At 42.3% G+C, this 18556-nt stretch overlaps 1 protein-coding gene across 1 annotated transcript in view; it reads left to right on the top strand.

The window, feature by feature from the left end:
* Positions 1–18257, top strand: part of pid1 (phosphotyrosine interaction domain containing 1) — a 31126-nt gene extending 12869 nt beyond the window's left edge. The window contains exons 2-3 of the mRNA XM_035154209.2: positions 1052–1198; positions 15645–18257. Of these exons, the coding sequence (XP_035010100.1) occupies positions 1052–1198; positions 15645–16148 (651 nt within the window). The 3' untranslated portion in view covers positions 16149–18257. The remainder of the gene's footprint in view (positions 1–1051; positions 1199–15644) is intronic.
* Positions 18258–18556: the final 299 nt, after the last annotated feature.

Raw genomic sequence — 18556 nt, 5'->3', positions numbered from 1 at the left:
AACCTGCAGGCGTGGAGGACCTCTCAGATGTACCAGAATTTCCAGTCAGGATTCGACTGATGGATTGCCAGAGGTGGACGATACTAAATAACTGAGGTTAGGCTGTAGACACCTAGCCCAATAGATGTGCCATTGCCCTTTTTATGCCTTGGATGTGATCTAATGAGCCCCTGAGTTTTTTTCTTTGACTGTTCCGAAGAAGCCCAGAAGTTCCAGACGCGCAGTGCCTTGTGGTTCTGCTCGGCGTCAGAAAACACTGGCCGTGGACTTTAGAACGAGAGCAGGCAGCTCGCTACTCTTGTGTTGACAGAGGCAGCGAGGGCAGTTCTCCCTTCTCCTGCTCCCCACATTCCACTTTCTGCAGAATAAACCTCTTGCACCAACTCACTTACAGTCTTCATCCCCATTTTTCACCACTGAGATGTGTTTTCTTGGTATTCATATATGTATGTGAAAGGTTAAACCTATGTTTATATACACTTATGATGGACAAAAGCACTAAGATAACAGTGTGTAGGGGGGTTGCAATTTTTAAGACTCCATCAGTGTTGACCACAGACGGTAAAGATGGACGATGCGTCTCCACTTCCTCCCACTAACCATGAATGAATCCAAAATATCTCAGATACCAACACTTCAATCTTGCGCATTTGGAGCCAGAGTCTGTGCAGTAGTGATCAGGGGATAGAGTCGTGGTAGCGAGGTCCCGCCGATATAAGCTCTCGACCAATCACGAGTCAGAAAGAGCTGTTAATCCGGATGTTTTGAGTACTATTGATATAGGTTACTTATAGTTATAGGTACGGTTAGTTATATATCAAATAACTAACTAAACCAAACTTAGCAGTTAAATGCAGCCAGCCACCATGGGGCAAACAAGATGCTTTGGCTTCAGTTTTGGGGAGCATTTGTCATCCATCTTTATATACAGTCTATGGTGTTGACAAGGAAACTATAAATATTGAATCATAGGCATAAACTTGTCCGCAACTGATTTTATTTCTTCTTACAGCAGTGTTTCAGTCTCTGTTTTTCTTTCTTTCTTCATCAGCACTTCCAGACCATGCTGAAAACAAAGTTGAATGTGCTGACGCTGAGGAAGGAACCGTTGCCCACGGTGATCTTTCATGAGCCCGAGGCCATTGAGCTGTGCTCCACCACGCCGCTCACAAAGAGCAGGACCCATGCTGGATACAAGGTAGGATCACATGGGTCTCATAATCCACCAAATCCAGCCCCGTGCCTGAACATTAAATCTATAATAGCATTAATACAATCATAATCCAACTGTTTTTCCTTTTTCTTTTTGGACACCCAAGTTAGATCCGTTGCCACGTGCTACTCCACCAACACACTTTTTTGAAGTACCACACACTTGTGTGTGTGTGTGTGTGTGTGTGTGTGTGTGTGTGTGTGTGTGTGTGTGTGTGTGTGTGTGTGTGTGTGTGTGTGTGTGTGTGTGTGTGTGTGTGTGTGTGTGTGTGTGTGTGTGTGTGTGTGTGTGTCTGTGTCTGTGTGTCTGTGTCTGTGCTCTGGCATGGATGTGTTTGTTTTCCTCCCTGGCTCTGCCGAGTGTCAGATGTAGCATTTGAACCAATGAGCCGTTGGACTCGCAGCCTTTTCTCTTTTCTCAAAACAGAAAACAAACAAGGCTAAAGATTAAAATAGCAGCAACGTTCTGTTATTACACACAACACTCCCCCACCAAGTCACTGAGTGCGTCTTTGTGTCTTCGCCCGCCTTGTGCCACAGCATTGTAACAATAACAAATAAAGTGAGATGACTGTGGTCACATAGGAGACAACTTCAAATGGCTGTGTGGGTACGAGGATTTCGTTTTTGTACTTGGAATGTTGTGTTTGGTCAGTTACGCTTTACTGTTAACAAGCATGTCGGAAAAGGAGTTGAAGCTTTTTCAACTTAGCCTAAATAAACAAAACATTTCATAGCTAGTTACCCTAAAACACAGAAAAAAAAGTCATTTGACATCATTGCCAAGAAACACACACATGGAACACACAGTCCCCACGTTTATTGGATCACTTTACAGAAGAGCTAACAGAAACACACCCAGACGTATGCTGTATAGATATTTATATGCATATTTGTGTTGGAAAACAAAACGTTTCTAAGGAAGCCAAGAGGCCAAAAGTGCTGAGTTCTCATCAGCAGCACTTCCCAAAAACTCCAGAGGTTCAAATGAAAACATGAAGTGAAAGTGAGTAAGGCAGCCTTTATTGGTAGAGCAGAGAAGTTTGGTCTGTGGTACACATGCAGACATGGCGACACATATGTTATCCAGCAGAGTTTTCATTGGCTCACAAGTAGAGATGTTGTGATACAGCTACCAGCAACAGAAATGCCTCCTATGCTGCTGAAAATGCAGGGTTGTGCATATGCCAGTGTGCAAGTGTATTTACTGATCAGATACCACGTCTTTAAAGTAAATTGGTTTCACACAGTTAAAACTGTAATTGTCCTTCTTCAAAAATCACTTTTTCTTCTTTGCCAGCAGTTGCGCTGCACTGCCTCTGGCAAGTTATGTTGTAGAGCAGTGAATATGTGATTTCCAGTAGTGTAGTGTTAGCCCGAGCTAGCGAACGTGTCTATAAAACGGGAACAAACAATATGGTAATTCATTTTAAATTCAGTGAAGATGTTTTAAAAAAAAAAAAATCTATACGAAGGTCAGTGAGCTTATGTCTGGTCTCAGGCTACTGACTCATCAGTATCCCATTCCCCATGTTCAGTGTGTCATACTTGGTTTCTAATTGATCATACATGTTCTTTTTGTGTGACAAATTTTAACCAGCTGTTTCTCTAAACTTAACAGTGTAATGACAGTTTTAGTGTAAGGTAACAGAGATATGCAGCGTCATGTCGTATCATCCTACTGACAATCGCTACTGTGATAAGATAAATATTGATGTATTGCCACGGTGAACACTGCACATAGATGAACTTGGTATCCCTCTCTGTCTAGTGTGAATCCCAGTCTCCGCTCTCTGCCTGCTCCTCCCTCTGTGCCGGCTGCTCTTTCCAGCATTGCCGCAAATGCCAAAGCCATGTTGCCATGGATACCACTACAGCTATTCAGCAGAATACCAGCCACACACAAAAAAATTCATTTCCCTCATCTGTCTGCGACCTCCTCATTTACAATTCTGTCTGCCTCGCCGCATGCATTTGTTGGCCTGTGTATTCTGTCTCATGTAACTTACTGTCTGAGTCACTACCTGCCTGTCTGCATATCTGTCTGACCACCTGCCCCAGCACCTCTGCTTCCACCATCAGACCTCAAAGAGCCATTATTTTCTTTTCATGGGAAAAAACTTTGGAAACAGTGGTCTCATTTTGCCCTTCTCTCCCCTTTCGTGATTGGCCTTTATATGGCACAATATGATCCAATTTATTATCCTCATGGTCTATATTCCCTTTCATTTCTCACCCGTCTCCCTCATTCTGCTTTCTCCCAGCCCCCAGGTGTTGTCCCAGTTTGCAGGCAGGCAGGAAGGCTGTCCGAGGGCCGCTGAGCCCCTGCCAAAGCTAACAGCTAGCAAGGATGAAAGGCCGCCTCTCATTGCCCTGCCTGGCCTGCTGCTGTCAAAGTGGTCCACTTCACGTCCATTGAGAAAATATAGTCAATGCTCTTTAGATCCATGCCAGCTCCACAGTCGTATGCAATGACAATAGAGAAATTATTTTGGAGACTGCTGAAAATACAACTCAGCTTCTTACCCTGACTTTGTTGTGGTTGAAATAAATCTTTTCTTCATTTTCAAAGGGTAAAAAAATGAAGAGTTACCAACACATTCACACTAAGCAATGCACAGTTAGGTTAGTGGTTGTATTCACCTTTAACTCTCTGCTCTTGTCTCTTCAGAGTCCTGTTTTCATTCTTCTCAGGCGTCACTAGTCAAATTAGGCTTATAAAAAGTATTGAAAGTATTTCCCAAAATAAAGGTATAGATAGATCAAAACTTTGAATTTGTATCTGAATGCATATTGTTAGCGTTTTGGCATTACGGCGTCACTCCGAGGGGGAAAGAGGCTAGAGATGTAGAAAGAAACTCTCACAGATTTGACTTTAAGCTGTGACTGGCAGTGATTAAACTAAGTACTGTTGCCAGAATGGGACTAATAGGCCTTTGAAAGATGTTACAGTAGAAACGCATTGGTGGTAATCAAGTCCATGATGGCTGAAATCCATTTAGCTGCTTCAGTGTCAGGCTCCTGGTGCTGGGCTGGGCTGGCTCACCTGTCACCCTGTCGTGACTTTACTGGGACACCTAAATAGAACTCAGCCATTGCTAATGTTATCAGTAGCATGTGTGCTCTTACTGCTATGACAAGACAAAATGTCTGCATATCGTCAGTTACATTCCAAGCACGTCTAGCTCTGTTTCTGCTGCTGCTTGGCACAATTTCTCTCATGTACAGTTGAACCACACCAGCGACAGTGCGTGATTCTCCTACACTGACGTCATTCACACTCGCAGCGCAGGGCAGGCTGGTCCTACCATGTCTTTATCTTATCTGTCAGGCAGAGAGGCTTTTTGTCCCTCTCTAATTGGTATGCTGATGTCAGTTAGTGTGCTGTGCGTACCGTCACTTCTCTAGCGAACAGAGAACAGAACGCACAGTGATGACATTTATATGATTAGTAACCTCCAGGGTGAGATGACCGGTGCTCCCAGTTCCCTGCTAAATGTGAATGTCTGTGTTTGAGTCTGAGGCAGCCTTTTTTTATATCAGGGTTTTTGGACTTCGCTTTGTCATCTGTAATAGTGTTCAACATTTTCCAGGTTGTGTCTTCCCAGCTTAATTTTCTTTTTGGACCACATAGCTAATGGGAGCAGCAGACAAGGGTCAGCGTGACCACACTTAGGACAATACTCCTCTGCGCTTATGGGTTAGTATGAAGGTTGAGCGATGTTGAGACGAAATCTGAGTGTGTTGTGGTTCACAGGTGAACTCTTGTGTAGTGGAAGCCTGTGCTGCAGTTGAGGACTTCTCTCAGATCCACTGATTAATTTGAACTGTTTGGTTCTTCTCTGATAAAGGACTGGACAGTCAGATCAAATGTCCTAATTTTAGTCATCATCTTTTTTTCTGTTACACTCACAGTATGGGCTTACAGACCAGGGCCAGTACCTGCTGTGAATTGAATGCTTCTCACGTAAATGTGCATCATGAAAGCGGTACCGTGTTTCTAACAAATTCTGCCTGCCTGCAGAGGATGGTAAAAACGTATCAATGTTTTAACAGGCCAGAGACATGGGTGAAATTGCTCCAGGTGGTCTGATTGTGACAGATGGGTCAGTGTGTTTGTGTAGGAGAGGAATGGTCTAGTAAATGGTCTTTATTTATATAGAGCTTTTCTAGTCTCGATGACAAAACATTTTACCGTACAGCTTTGCTATTCACCCATTCAGGCACACATTCATACAGTGCATCTATGTGTAGTACTTTGTCTATCACACATCACTCACACACTATCAGCACACGGAATGGGGGAGACTGATATTGACCCACTGACCCTCTGGTCAGTGGACGACCCACTCCACCTTCTTAGCCACGGCATTGACAGCTGAGAACAGTAAGCAGCATGAGGGCAAAGACCACAGCAAACTGTTCGACCAGGAAGCGATGGTGTAAAAACACTAGACTTACAGACTTTTTTATGTTGTGTAAAACATGTATTAATATATTATGAAAGTGTGATGGGACAAATTAGACTGGTGCCCTGTCACAGGGCCCCTACGGTGCTTTACTTTTAGTTAACTTAAACTTCACTTTGACAGGGCTCCAGAGTGCAACCTTTTTTTTTGTAGGTTAAAATCTTCCCAGTACCACTAAAATGTTTACTCATGTGTGACAAGAATCACGATGGCCTGATAAACATAGAATGTCTCTGGTGGGAGTATGTGCCGTAAGCTGTGGCGCTGCTATAACATATGTACAGTGTTACACAAAACCTTCTCTGTGCAAAAATCTGGACGGGATAAACCCCAGTGTGCTCTGTAGGCTGATCCTGATGCACCCAGTGCAGGAGGATTTGACTAAACACCATTTGTAATGGCATCAAATAGTGTATGTAAAGTAAGACTTGCATTGCGAATGTGTGTGGGACAGGAATTAAAAATAAACTGTCTCCATAGCGAAGATTTCAGACGTATTTTATGACCATCATTGAAATATGGAGAATTTTAACCTAAAGTGGGCTGTATGGATGAGGCTGAGCGGGGTGAAAGCTTCTTTCATATACACTGAGGTGCTCCTGTCTTGACTTACATTGCAACACTCAGACTCTGTTATGCGCATTCACTCACACACACACACACACACACACACACACACACACACACACACACACACACACACACACACACACACACACACACACACACACACACCACCTTCTTCTCACTGCGCAACACAAACAAGCAAGTACACACAGAACGTTCAGAAAAAAGCCCTCATCCATCTTTGCATGCCGTGGCAAGCGGAGCCAGCTGTACTTTGCTGATTCAATAAGTTTAGAGGAATGTTAACAACCTCCTCAGGAATGCTGCGTTCCCAAGCAGTGGATTTCCAGTCATGTTGGGGGATCCAGACGCAGGGGCCTACTGAGGGAGAACGCCTGGGTAACCCGTTGTGTTCTACAGCAGGACACTTGTGTTTTAGCGTTAGAACATGCTGTAGCATTTTTGTGTGTGACTCAGTAACTGTCTTTTTCCCAATTTCATGGAACTGACTACAGTCCAAGCTGAAATCCAATACAGATACTGTGAATATCAAATAATAAAAATAGAATGAATATTGACCGAGACACCATGTATGCTTGGTGAGTAATATAAACTTGTAAGTGCTGTAACATTTCTGAATTGCCCCAAAATGCTGTATAATTAAATAATCTTCACTCAAGGTCCAACTAAGACAATTTTCTCGAGCTTTTAACCGCATTAAAAACTTCTATACAAGAAAATTAGCCTTGTGTTAAGATTACTGTATTCTTTCAAACTCACCTTCTGATGACGACTACCTAAAATATACACAGTTTGTGAGAACAATTTCTTTTCATCAGCAGCCACGTCATTAAACCAGGTAACTGGGTTTAATATTGTGTAATGTTGAACTACAAAATAAGTTTTAATTCACATTTCCAAATGTTCATGTAATGAATATACACCGATCGGCTACAGCATTACAACTGGTTACCTGTTTTAATGAGGAGGGTGTATAAGCCAATCCCGTCCTAATTGTCCTAATCTTTTGTAAATTAGCTGAATCACAAGTATCACAAAGGATAAGTATCACCATTGCCAACCCACGAGGTTCGGATTAAAATTTTGAAGTATATTCAGGTTTGGGCCAGGTTTGGTTATGCTGGCTTTTTTTTATACTGCATGTGCATTTTATCAGGGAAAACATTAGGTTGGTTTTCGGATAGAAATAGCAGTGTACCCGTCGGAATGGGTTCAGGCTTGGTGAGTTTTTCTCTCAGGCTCGGACTGGTTTGGATAGAAATAGCAGCTCGAGCCACACTCTACTGACACGGACAAATCTGATATTTGAGGTAAAAACAAAAACAATCACATTGTTGAATCATCTCAAGCTAGTAAGAAAGCAATACAAAGTTTGGATGGAGAGATCTTTGATATCACTGAGAGACTGTGTTTTTGTCTGCAGCAAAAGCAAAGCTGTTGTCCTTGGATCGGTGTCTGGGAAATTGCCTAATGCTGAAACGACAAGTTCCAGAAGTGTTGCTAACTGTTTGTACCTTCACATCACAGTCTGTTCCCAGACTGCTTCTGATCCAATGGGACCAAACTGCTTTCCTTGTTCTGCTCTCAGACCCTCTTTCCTGTCATTTCAGACCCTTTCTTCTTCTTCTCTATCTACGTTGCCAAAGCTTCTCCGCAGGGATAGGTATCTCTTCACTGATTCCTCCAAGTCTCTCTCTTCCTCCTCCTCCTCCCCTTTTTCCCATACCTCCTTTCTTCTGCTGATAGCTGAACCAGCTGTGGCCCGAGCAGCCGCAGCAGCTGCCCTAGCTCTACACCTCTCATACACATGCATGCCTGTGAGGTTACATGCACATACAGAGACAGACACACAGACGGTGTGTGTTGTGCGTGAGTGGACCAGGATGTTACTGTCTTTCCCCCACTGGTTTGCTTGCTGGGCTGCGGATGTTTTTTTTCTGTTTCCCTCTGTGTATCCCTCACTTTCTTCAGTCTTTCTTTGCATTAACTTACTTTCTATCATCTTCTCTGCCTATTTTTCACATCTGTTTACCGCAGTGAGTTTCTCTCTGTCCGTCTGTTTCTCCTTTGTTCGTCGCATAATTGCGGTTTAACAGGCATTGTTGGGTTTTCATCCTGTGAATCATCAGAAAATGTTAAATGTTAAAATCTGTCTGCCTCATTCATCATCAAACTCAGACAGGATTGAAGCTGGCATGTAGTGGTGGCAGAGTGACTGTGTTGGCATGCATGTACTGCAGTATGGTTTTAATGACTCAAGTCCTTTGCAGTGTTACAAACATGCAGATAAAGGACTTAATGAGGCAGCATTTGCACAACCTCTCTGATGATTATCATACATGTGTCTTCGAACAATATTCAGATTTATGATCTAATGTGTTTCCAGCCAGACGCAAGAGTTGGTGGATATTTTGCAGGGCTACAGATGCACTCATTGAAGAATTGGTGGAAAATTACAATAAAGCCATAATGCAGGAACATTTTCAAAATCGGATTAATAAGTATCAGGGACATTTGAGTGTTTCTCAGGTTGTGTTTCTCCACAGATTTTTTTGGAGTTGTTGATTTTTCCCTTTATGTATGAAAAGATTGATACCACTCTTGTAGCTGTACTGTAAATATGAAGCTCCATTTGCAGTTGATTAGCTGAGCTTAGCATTAAGCCTGGATAACTGCTCCCCTGGCTCCACAAGCTAGCACTTTTAACTGTCACTATTTAAGAGGATAAATAAAACTGCTGATTTTGTACGAATAAGGAACTGTAAAGTGTTAGTATCATTGCAGCTTAAAATATATTTTTTTAAAAACCATTTGACAAAGCCAGGCTAGCTAGCTCTTTCCACAATAGCCTCTATGTAAAGATGGGTGACTCGTGTTGTTCAAAATTAAGCCAAAATACACATGATATAGGTGCTGCCATCCTGTGCTTTTGATGTAATTTATATCTCAAACAGACATGAGTGGTAAATCCTCTCATCCCAACTTAAACTTTTCTGTTAACTTCTTTTAACTTTCCTTAAGACTACAAACTGTAGCAATCTGACGTCTTCAGCTGTCTCTTCCGTGCCGTGCGACCTTCTCCTCGCAGGTCTAGCGGCTCATCAAGAGTCTCCCAATCGAGGAGTTAGAAAGAATAGAAAATGACAATAACCTCCATAAACCAAGAGTCAGTAATAGTGGCCACATGTCTAGCCACACATGCTAGTGTTTAACTACACTCCTCCCCCCCATCTCAGTGTCACAAACACTCTCACTCCACTTCATTGTTTTTCTCTCTCTGCTATGAAACAGGTACACAAACACATTTAGTTTAGGAATCCAGTGGATACTTCACATCTTACCTTGGCATACTTGAAAATTAAAGTCTCCCAAACACAGTTTTTTCCTCTTTCTCCCTCCAGCTTGTATGTCTGTCTGTTTTTCTGTCAGTGTAGAATTCCATCTTTGCAGCCCCCGAAGGCCTTAGATCCTGTAAATCATCATTATTTCTGTCTCTGTATTGCTTCATGTAATGCAATCAATATTTTCAGTTTGACGGTATAGAACTGCTACCAATTAGCCTCGGAGGGGGGTACACAACAGTAGAGGGGATGTGAGGATAGAGGAGAGGGGGTAAAAGAGAGAAGGGAGAGCGATGGGAAGAAGGGACGACAAGAGACGAGAAGAGTTTAGGACAAAGAGGAGAAACACATGGAAAGTTGAACCAACTGGGAGAACTCTGTAGATCTCTGAAATGATTTAAGCTTGCCTGTCTGAGACTGAGACGACTGGTGAGCAGGCTGCCAGAGCACAAGACAGCAGATGTGTTCTGGTCTGGGACAGAGTCGATTTGATGTATCAATTTTGTGCATAGTTTTAAAAATAAATAATAAAAACCATAGACTGTATATAAAGATAGTCGGCGTGTTTCTTCTTCCCACTCTTCAGCGATGCCAAATACCAAGATATAAATGCTGCCTTCTTGCGCCGAAGATATCCCTTGGAGCCAAAGTCTGTGCAGTAGCGATCAGGGGATGGAGCCGCAGTACCGAGTCAGTCTCAGCTGTCAATCATGAGGTTTCACGTTGTTTTTATAGCATCAAATAACTAGCTAAAACCAATCTTCCCAGAAAAATGAGCACTTGAACATACAGCAGTGTGATGAGAGCTACCTAAAATGTCAGAAACCATCTTTTAGGAAAGTTTATGTCAAGTGTAGGCCTACTTTGACTTTCAGTTTGTTCCATGTCTCATCCACCAACAATAGGAGGCAGGAGTTTTACAGCCTATACTACAGCCAGCCACCAGGGGGCAATCTACATGCTTTGGCTTCACATTTGGCTAGCTGTCATGTTTTCCATCTTTATATACAGAAAAGTTTTTTTCTCTTCCAACCTGAATCATGTTTCTTTTCCATCTGCAGAATTTTACGATCATTTGAGTCAGTGTTTGTCTCTTCATTGTTCCAATCCATGATTTGTACATTTGGAAACTGTTCCGATGCGCTCACACACTCACTCACACAGACACTCACTCACAGCTGTAGCTGTTAAAAGTCACCCACTAACTTGTCTCGGATCCACCTCTGCAATTTCCTCCCAGACACTCAAACTGCGCACAGATCCACCTCATGCTGTTGTTTTGTGGCCTCATATTTTATTCAGCTGGTGTCAGAAGTTAGATTTGTGCTTTTAATTTCAATGTGATCATGTCTCACTGGCTACTTTCAGTCTGAAAAAGTATAATTTTCCTAATCGTTTGCCCACAAACCAAAACTAGACCATGCACGGTGGAGCTGATGCTCTGATGATGCTTCTTTCTGTGTTATTCTATCAGAGGTTGTGGTCTCAAGTCTGAACCTTATTTTTAAGGAGGAAGAATTTTTTACAAGGAAATACCAAAGCACATTCTACATTTAAAACATATTTCTAATTGTGGTATTTCTGTTGGTGGATATCAGTGTTACTGTCTGACATATTATAAGTTATATAAGTTTTTATATGTTTGCAGGTCAGTCTGATGTTTTTGAGGTAGTATGGTCTCATTTGAAAGGTTACAGGTGTGTTCCCTGCACATTTAGGCTGGTCTTTGTTGTATTTAACCAGTCACTGTATTGTATGATGTTTTGTGGGGAAACGACACTCGCAGCAGTTTAGTTTAGACCGTTTTATCCTCCTGTACATCAAGTGGTTCTTGACTCAAATTCCCACTTTATTGTGTTTGTCGCCAACACTTTTTTTTTACTGGAATTAAATTACAATCTATAACTTTGATTAATTTCTGCAAAGTGAGCCTATAATGGACTGGATCTTCCACTGGATCACTGTCATCTGCTGCTTTTAATCTAACACTGACAGTATTTAATGCTTCACTAAAATTATTATTTCGTTAGTGTTGCAGAAATAATTGCACTGTATTCAAGCGAGTGCACCAATAATGCTTGTTTGGCTTTTTTTGAGTTGCTATTCCAATAATATAGATTGTAACCTGTTCACATTTTTTGTCAATCCATTGCCATGTTACAGGAGGCAAACCTTATAAACTCCAGATTCACTTTCACATTTAGTGCACATAACTGAACAAACTCAACTTTCCTTCTACATGTGCTGAATTCACCTACAGACCACATTTTAATACCAGGTGTAAATGGGCTCAGTGTCGTCTTAAGCCTCAAGGAAAAAATTAGGTAGAGTTAAAACTGTTGATTCATGCACTGCAATCCCCCCAAAAATCATACGCATCCAATGAGTTAGTGGTGCCTTTGTTTTATGAGCACGGCCTTATAGGCAGCATTTTTCTATCTCTATCTGTCCACCATCTTTCTGCTCGAGCAATGTAACAATTTCCTCTTCAGCTGCATGTTTGCTTTGGACTTAAAGGAAACAAAGTCTAATGTTTGCTCTGTCTGGTGACCTCCTCACCTCACACAGTCCTCACTTATCTCCGCCGCACACACACACACACACACTTACCTTATATCTTATTCTGGTTTATCTAATTTGTATTCATCTGTTCATGTATGATAAAAGCTACTCAGACAGAAACATTTAGCCAAAACAGGTCAAACTTGTAGGAAGTTCAAACTTTTTTTCGGAAAGAAAGAACAGAAAGAATTTGCTGCTCTGATAATCTTGTGAGTTCTGTTGTTGTTTCTGGACTTTTCTCCTGAGCTCATACCAATGAAGGTTATGGTTTTCTTGAGTGTGCTTATTTATTTTGCATTTTCTCCATTCTTAACCCTTGTTCTAGGTCCGAGGTCCTACCCGGACCTATAACCTAAAAATCCTTGAGAATTGTCAAATTTGAGTGCTTGTATTTTAAGTGGAGCAGCTCCTCTAGCCTTTATGGCACCAAGTTAGCAACCCAGAAAACTTAATGACCAATTGCATGCATAGTATACACAAACACTGTGATGCCAATAAAATTTGGGAATTCCGATAAGCATTCCATCAAACAAAAGCAAAGTTGGGCTAAAGAATTCATTCTTGTCATTCAGGCTGAATAGGAGGTCACTGCAACTCTTCAACATTACAGCATTATTTATCCAGGCGAATACATAATTTTGTAACATGACAGCAGAACAGAGACAGTAAAGCTGACATGAGAGAAAACGTTGGCCGACTCCCAGCTCCTGTAAGGAAATGAAACCTGGCAAAGCAGTCATCCTTAGTTCAGCTAGGAAGTGAGCAATCAGTAGAAACAATCACAGTTTAAACAAGTAACTGAATATCAAAATATGAGTATCAGAGAAAAGAAGTCCATAATGACTCTCTCCATGTCTTTTGACATACTAACAGCACACTGAATGGCTGATGAATCTTGGCTCAGTCTTTAGATTTGTTGGCTGACTGAGTGACTGACCGCCTTTTGGCTACGAGACGGTGTCAGTGTGGTTGAATTATAGCAAACTGCCTAGCCTCCACGCTGCTCCTGCAGACCTGGGGTAGTCAGCTGTTTGATGGATCCGGAGCGAAGGCACTATGTCCCACCCTGTGGTCACCACTAATGAAAACCATGTTTGAGGAGGCAGCCGCTTTCACTGCCTGGCTCTTTGAATCACTGTTGCCTATAGGAAACCCTCAAGGGCCAAGTTGTACAAGACTATTGTTTGTGTTCACCCCCAATCAGTCTTGTAGCTGTTATGACAACATTTAGGAAAAATACGATACACATTTTAATTCACCTGATTTTCACATGGAATATGATATATCACTGTTCCTGGTCAAGTTCACACAATTTTGAGAATTAATGTTCAGTTGCTTCATTTACTGCCCAGAGTTAAGACATGTCTCTGGTGGTGGCATTACATTTGTTGCTATGAGTATTTTCTAAGTGTTTGTAAATTATTTTTCACAAATTATCACTTTAAAGAACATTCTTTTAACAGACTGTACTTCTACATTCAATTTTTCACTTGCTTCCTCTTCCTTTTGTTGCTGCTCCATTTCTCCATTATTTCCATTTTCTGATATTTTAAGACTCTTCCAATTCTTTCACACGTTTTTTTATATAAAATAAACTGTTGTTGGCATCAGAGGTTTGGGGTTATAAAAAGAAATTTGACAAGTTGCTACATTTTACTCAAGATATCAGTGCCTGCGTTACTCGCCTTAATCGTAAATGCTAAAGTATATCTATCCTACACAGGAGTAATTGCTTGTCTAACCGAGAGGCTGGTGACTGGCTGGCTGTTCTACATGCTCACTCTGAAAGATCCCATTCAGTCAAAATCATAAGCAGAGAATGAGGGCAGGTTGACTCGAAGGGTGCAGTCAGATCATGTGATGAATAAAACAGGACCCAAGCTCCTGCTTTATGTCTTTTTCTGGTCCTTTATGTCAGTCACTCACTCAGTCATGCTTTTTGCTTTGGTATCTGTTGATCTGCTGGGTGGACTTTTCCCTTATCAGCATCATAAAACCTTGCTTTGAGATAATAGTTCACTTAAATTTCTTAAGGGAATGGTGTTATCGAGACCACAGGATTGATGTTGGGCAAATTTGCGTTGGGCGACGAATGCAGGCCACATCTTCTGCAAATGTTCCAGACTGTGATATGATACCAATCTTGCCCTTTAGTATTCACACTTATCGTTGCACTCATGTTATCTGCAGCCGTGTGTCAAATGTGTGCGCATGTCGAGCAGCTGTAATGAACTCTTGAGTGTGCAGAGTATTCCCCTGCCCCAGTGTAAACACAGACAGGAGTGAAAACTCTTTGAGCGTTTGACTCATAGCAGGCTCCTCCTCTGTGTATTTTTATAAAGCCATAAAGAACACCACGTAGAGAAAGCCCACAAGTCGGCCATTATTCCTGGACCAATCTTGAATTGGCCTCATGCCCACAGAAATCTCCAGCTTAGTTCACTTCTTAACTTTCTCTCTCTCCCTCATATCTTATCCCTCTCCATCTACTCAGTGTATCACTCTCCTGGTATGCAGTGTCATTACTATGGAATTCTATGGTCCTTGTTGCAACCACAGCTTCTCTTTGGGAAATAACACACACACAGCTTTCGGCGTGTCAGTAAAGTTACCACAGAAAAATTTGTAAAGCTCTTTTCACCACTGTCTGTTCTTTAAAGGTCTTTCTCTAAACCCCCCCGGTTTGTGAGGTTAAATGCGATGTACATTGAATATTCTCAGTACTTTTTATCAAGCAGTGTTTTTATTTAAAACTGCTGGCAGTGATTTGAAATGGTAATGGTCTATACTCTTGATTTTCACAATTAAAGTTTTTGCCTTATCTTACCTCAGGTTAACACTAAATATAAACTCTGTTAAGAAAAAGACCTGTTTAAAGGGATAGTTCACCAAAAAATGAAATTCCACTCTATCTACTCACAACTATGCCGATGGAGGGGTGGGTGAAGTGTTTTGAGTCCACAAAACATTTTTGGGAGTTTCAGGGGCAAAAAGGTGTTGCAACCAAATTGCAGTAACTGGTGACCACTTCTTTAAACGTAAAAACAACAACATCCAAGTGTCTGTAAGCCCCGACATTCAAATTTGTCTCGGAACGGCATCTTTTACACCATGTTTTTAGCATAAATGTCAATTGTTGACCAGTCCCAGGTCCCACCTGCTAACCAAATGTAACTAGGGGTTCGCATTGAAACCCCTTAGACTTTGGAACAATTTTGATGATATCATTTTCTCTGTCTGAAAGTATGTCACCTTGGGATTCTATTATTTATAGTTATTCAATTTGTTTTTAAAATATATGAGATCTTTTGACGTATCACACCCCTGTTATTTCGTCCTTGCAGTTTCTGTTCATCTGTTGGAAATGATGTGCTCTGATGTATTTATAGACAACTGCATATTTACATCTCTAACATGTTGCACTGTGGGAAAGGTTGAGTCTAATAGTATCTCTGTGTCTCATTTCCTGCAGGTGACCTACCTGGGTAAGGTGACTATCTCGGGAACCCAGTTCCTATCTGGCTGCACAGAGTCAGCAGTGGTTGGTCTGGTGGAAAGTCGTGGCCTGGCTCAGCAGCAGCAGGGCACCTGCCCCGCAGGCAGCTCTCTGCTGGAGATTCGGCCCTTCCAGGTGCGCCTTCACCACCTGGATGACCACAGCGAGGCGTCGGTAACCATGGACACCTACCAGGTGGCCCGCATCGCCTACTGCACAGCCGACCATAGCGTCAGATCCAACGTATTTGCCTGGATCTACAGGGAGATCAACGATGACCTGTCCTTCCAGATGGACTGCCATGCTGTGGAGTGTGAGAGTAAGCTGGAGGCCAAGAAGCTGGCGCACTCCATGATGGAGGCTTTCCGCAAGACTTTCCATAGCATGCGCAGTGACGGCCGCATCCACAAGAGCGGCTCATCGGATGACTTTGCCGAGGACTCATCCACCCCTGAAGACACGACTCCAGATGACGGTTGAACAGAAACTCGCCTAAATTCCTGATCTCTCCCCCGTCTTAACAAAGCGACGGGTGACTGGAAGGATGGACAGATTACCTGCTTTTCTCATTCTCCCCTACTATCCCTCTCTCTGTTTTCAATCTGGAATCAAATTAACTGACCCTGTGAACCAACACACCCAGGATAATGAAGTAGCTTTTAAATACCGTGAAGGGAAGGTAGATGGAAAAGGAGTTACAAAAGATCTACATACAGGGATAGCAAATAGCTGCCACTTTGAATAAAGACCCACAAGGGCCTTTTAAGCACCTCTGTAATCGCCCTCAAGAGATTGACTCAGCAGTTCCTTTTTTCCACCACTGTCGCTCCTGCACCCAGCAGAAACACGGTTTGTGGTTCTTAAGCTTTTTCATCTGAGAAACAACGAAATTTAGTCCCTGTTCTTCTGACCCCAGCTCATTATAAACCTATTGCTACTCTTGCCATGTAGGGACCCAGCAGCACTAGACCAGTGACCTACATTGGGTCCCAACCCAGAGTTTATGAGACTGTTGGAGCACATAAATTCCTTAAATGTTTAATTATGTGGATCTCTGTCAAAATGCCTTGGTTAAATAGCAAATGAGGATGTGAAAGAATAGCTCCGCCTTTAAGCACTGCTCCATATCATCACTATAGTACCTTAGTCCAAACCCCCGAAATGATTTGCTGGCATGGCTGTTACTCATGTGGACGACGGAGCCAGAGCTTCTACGTCCGTCTCTGTTTAATAGGTAGTTGCAGATCCAGAGTATGTTAAAGGTGCTAAATGATTTTACATTTTAGAAGTTCTCTCTAGGCTGAAGGCCTGGACCTGTCTCAGACACGGTAATCATCCACATATGGCTTCTGTTTTAAGTAAACCAAAATTCAGGCTGGAGTTTGCCTGTCGGATTATGTGCCTCACTTTCCTCTCACATTAGTTTGGTCTCTCACCCCAGGTCCCTGTGTGTATGTGTGTGTGTATGTGTGTGTATGTGTGTGTGAGAGGGACATTTCTTTGTGTGTTTCTGTGTGTGTAGGTGTAATTGCTTACTTTGGTAGTTTGTGTATATGAATGTAACATGTGAGTGTTTGCATCTCTGTGTGTGAAAGATAAAAAGGTAAAGGCAGGAAGATCCGAGAGGGGAGGGAGGGACGTCTCATCGTTCCTGAAGCATCCATTTTCGATGCGTATGGAGGTGTTTTAAAATCAGACATGGTACTGTGACCATTCGCCACGTTTTATTACTTTAATCCCGTGTGAAATTACAGTACGACTCTAAATGTGCCAGCCGCTGAGATCGTAGGACCCCTTCAACAAAACCACAGCCGTCCAAGGAAACAAGTGGCGCCTCCTGGCTTCTGCTGAATGTACGATTGAGTCTGACGTGCTGTGAGCACCTCACGCCACCTCCGGTCAATTCAGTCTCCCACGATCTCCTCGCGTCCTCGCATACTGCCACGCGGGGAGCGAACCTATGATGAGTTTGCTCCGTTGCCCCGCATCGCCTCTCTGAGCGGAGCAAAAACTCGCCACAGCGCCAGGACACTTTCTCCTTTTTTCTAACTGGACTGTGTTGAACAGACTGGACGCTCTCAATGGAAAACGGTCACTGGTCAGTGACTCAGCCAGAATGATCAAGACGACTCTGATCAGCACACACACTCTCATATACGCACCCTACATACGACTATACATATGTACACATTGTATTTGAATCTCGCTCAATAAGCTTATGTAAATACAAATGTATCGCTTTCCAAATATTACAGTATAAATGTTGATAGCTATTTTAAATAATAATAAAAAAAAAGATGCTGAGAACATCATGCGGTACAGAAACAGTGTTATACAGCCTACTGTGAATTATAAGTGGAGAGCCTGAATGCTGTGTGTGTGTGTTTGTTTGTGTGTGTGTGTGGAGGGGATTGTGTATGGACAGGAGAGAGAGGGTGGGGGTGTTTATAAAGCTCTAGATTACTGTGTCATGTCTGTCTGACAGCTCAGACGCGCTTTAAATGTTCAAAAAAACAATGTTACTTAAGTGTTTTCTATACAGTGTTTGCAAAGATCAAGAAACAATTGCATATAAAGTATTTACCACGAGTGACTGTGTGACGGTGTGGTCTGTTTGGTTTTTTTTTTTATTCACATCTCCACATGTCCGTCCCTGCCGTCATCAGATCCAGGCTGAGAGAAGTTGTTTTGGGGGTTTTTTTCTTAAAAAAAGCTCAATTTGGAAACTTATTGGATTCCCCGCTGCGGCTGTGTGTGGGAGGATAAACACAAAGCATGTTCAGTTTCAGAACAAACAGAATGAATAACCAGATGATGCTCAGACAGGATGCCAGGACAGATGTAAAGCGTAACCACACACACACACACACACACACACACACACACAC

The sequence above is a fragment of the Hippoglossus stenolepis genome, chromosome 4 (assembly GCF_022539355.2).
Source record: "Hippoglossus stenolepis isolate QCI-W04-F060 chromosome 4, HSTE1.2, whole genome shotgun sequence".
Lineage (NCBI taxonomy): Eukaryota > Metazoa > Chordata > Actinopteri > Pleuronectiformes > Pleuronectidae > Hippoglossus > Hippoglossus stenolepis.
The sequence above is the reverse complement of the archived record's forward strand: the minus strand, read 5'-3'. Positions and strand labels throughout refer to the sequence as shown.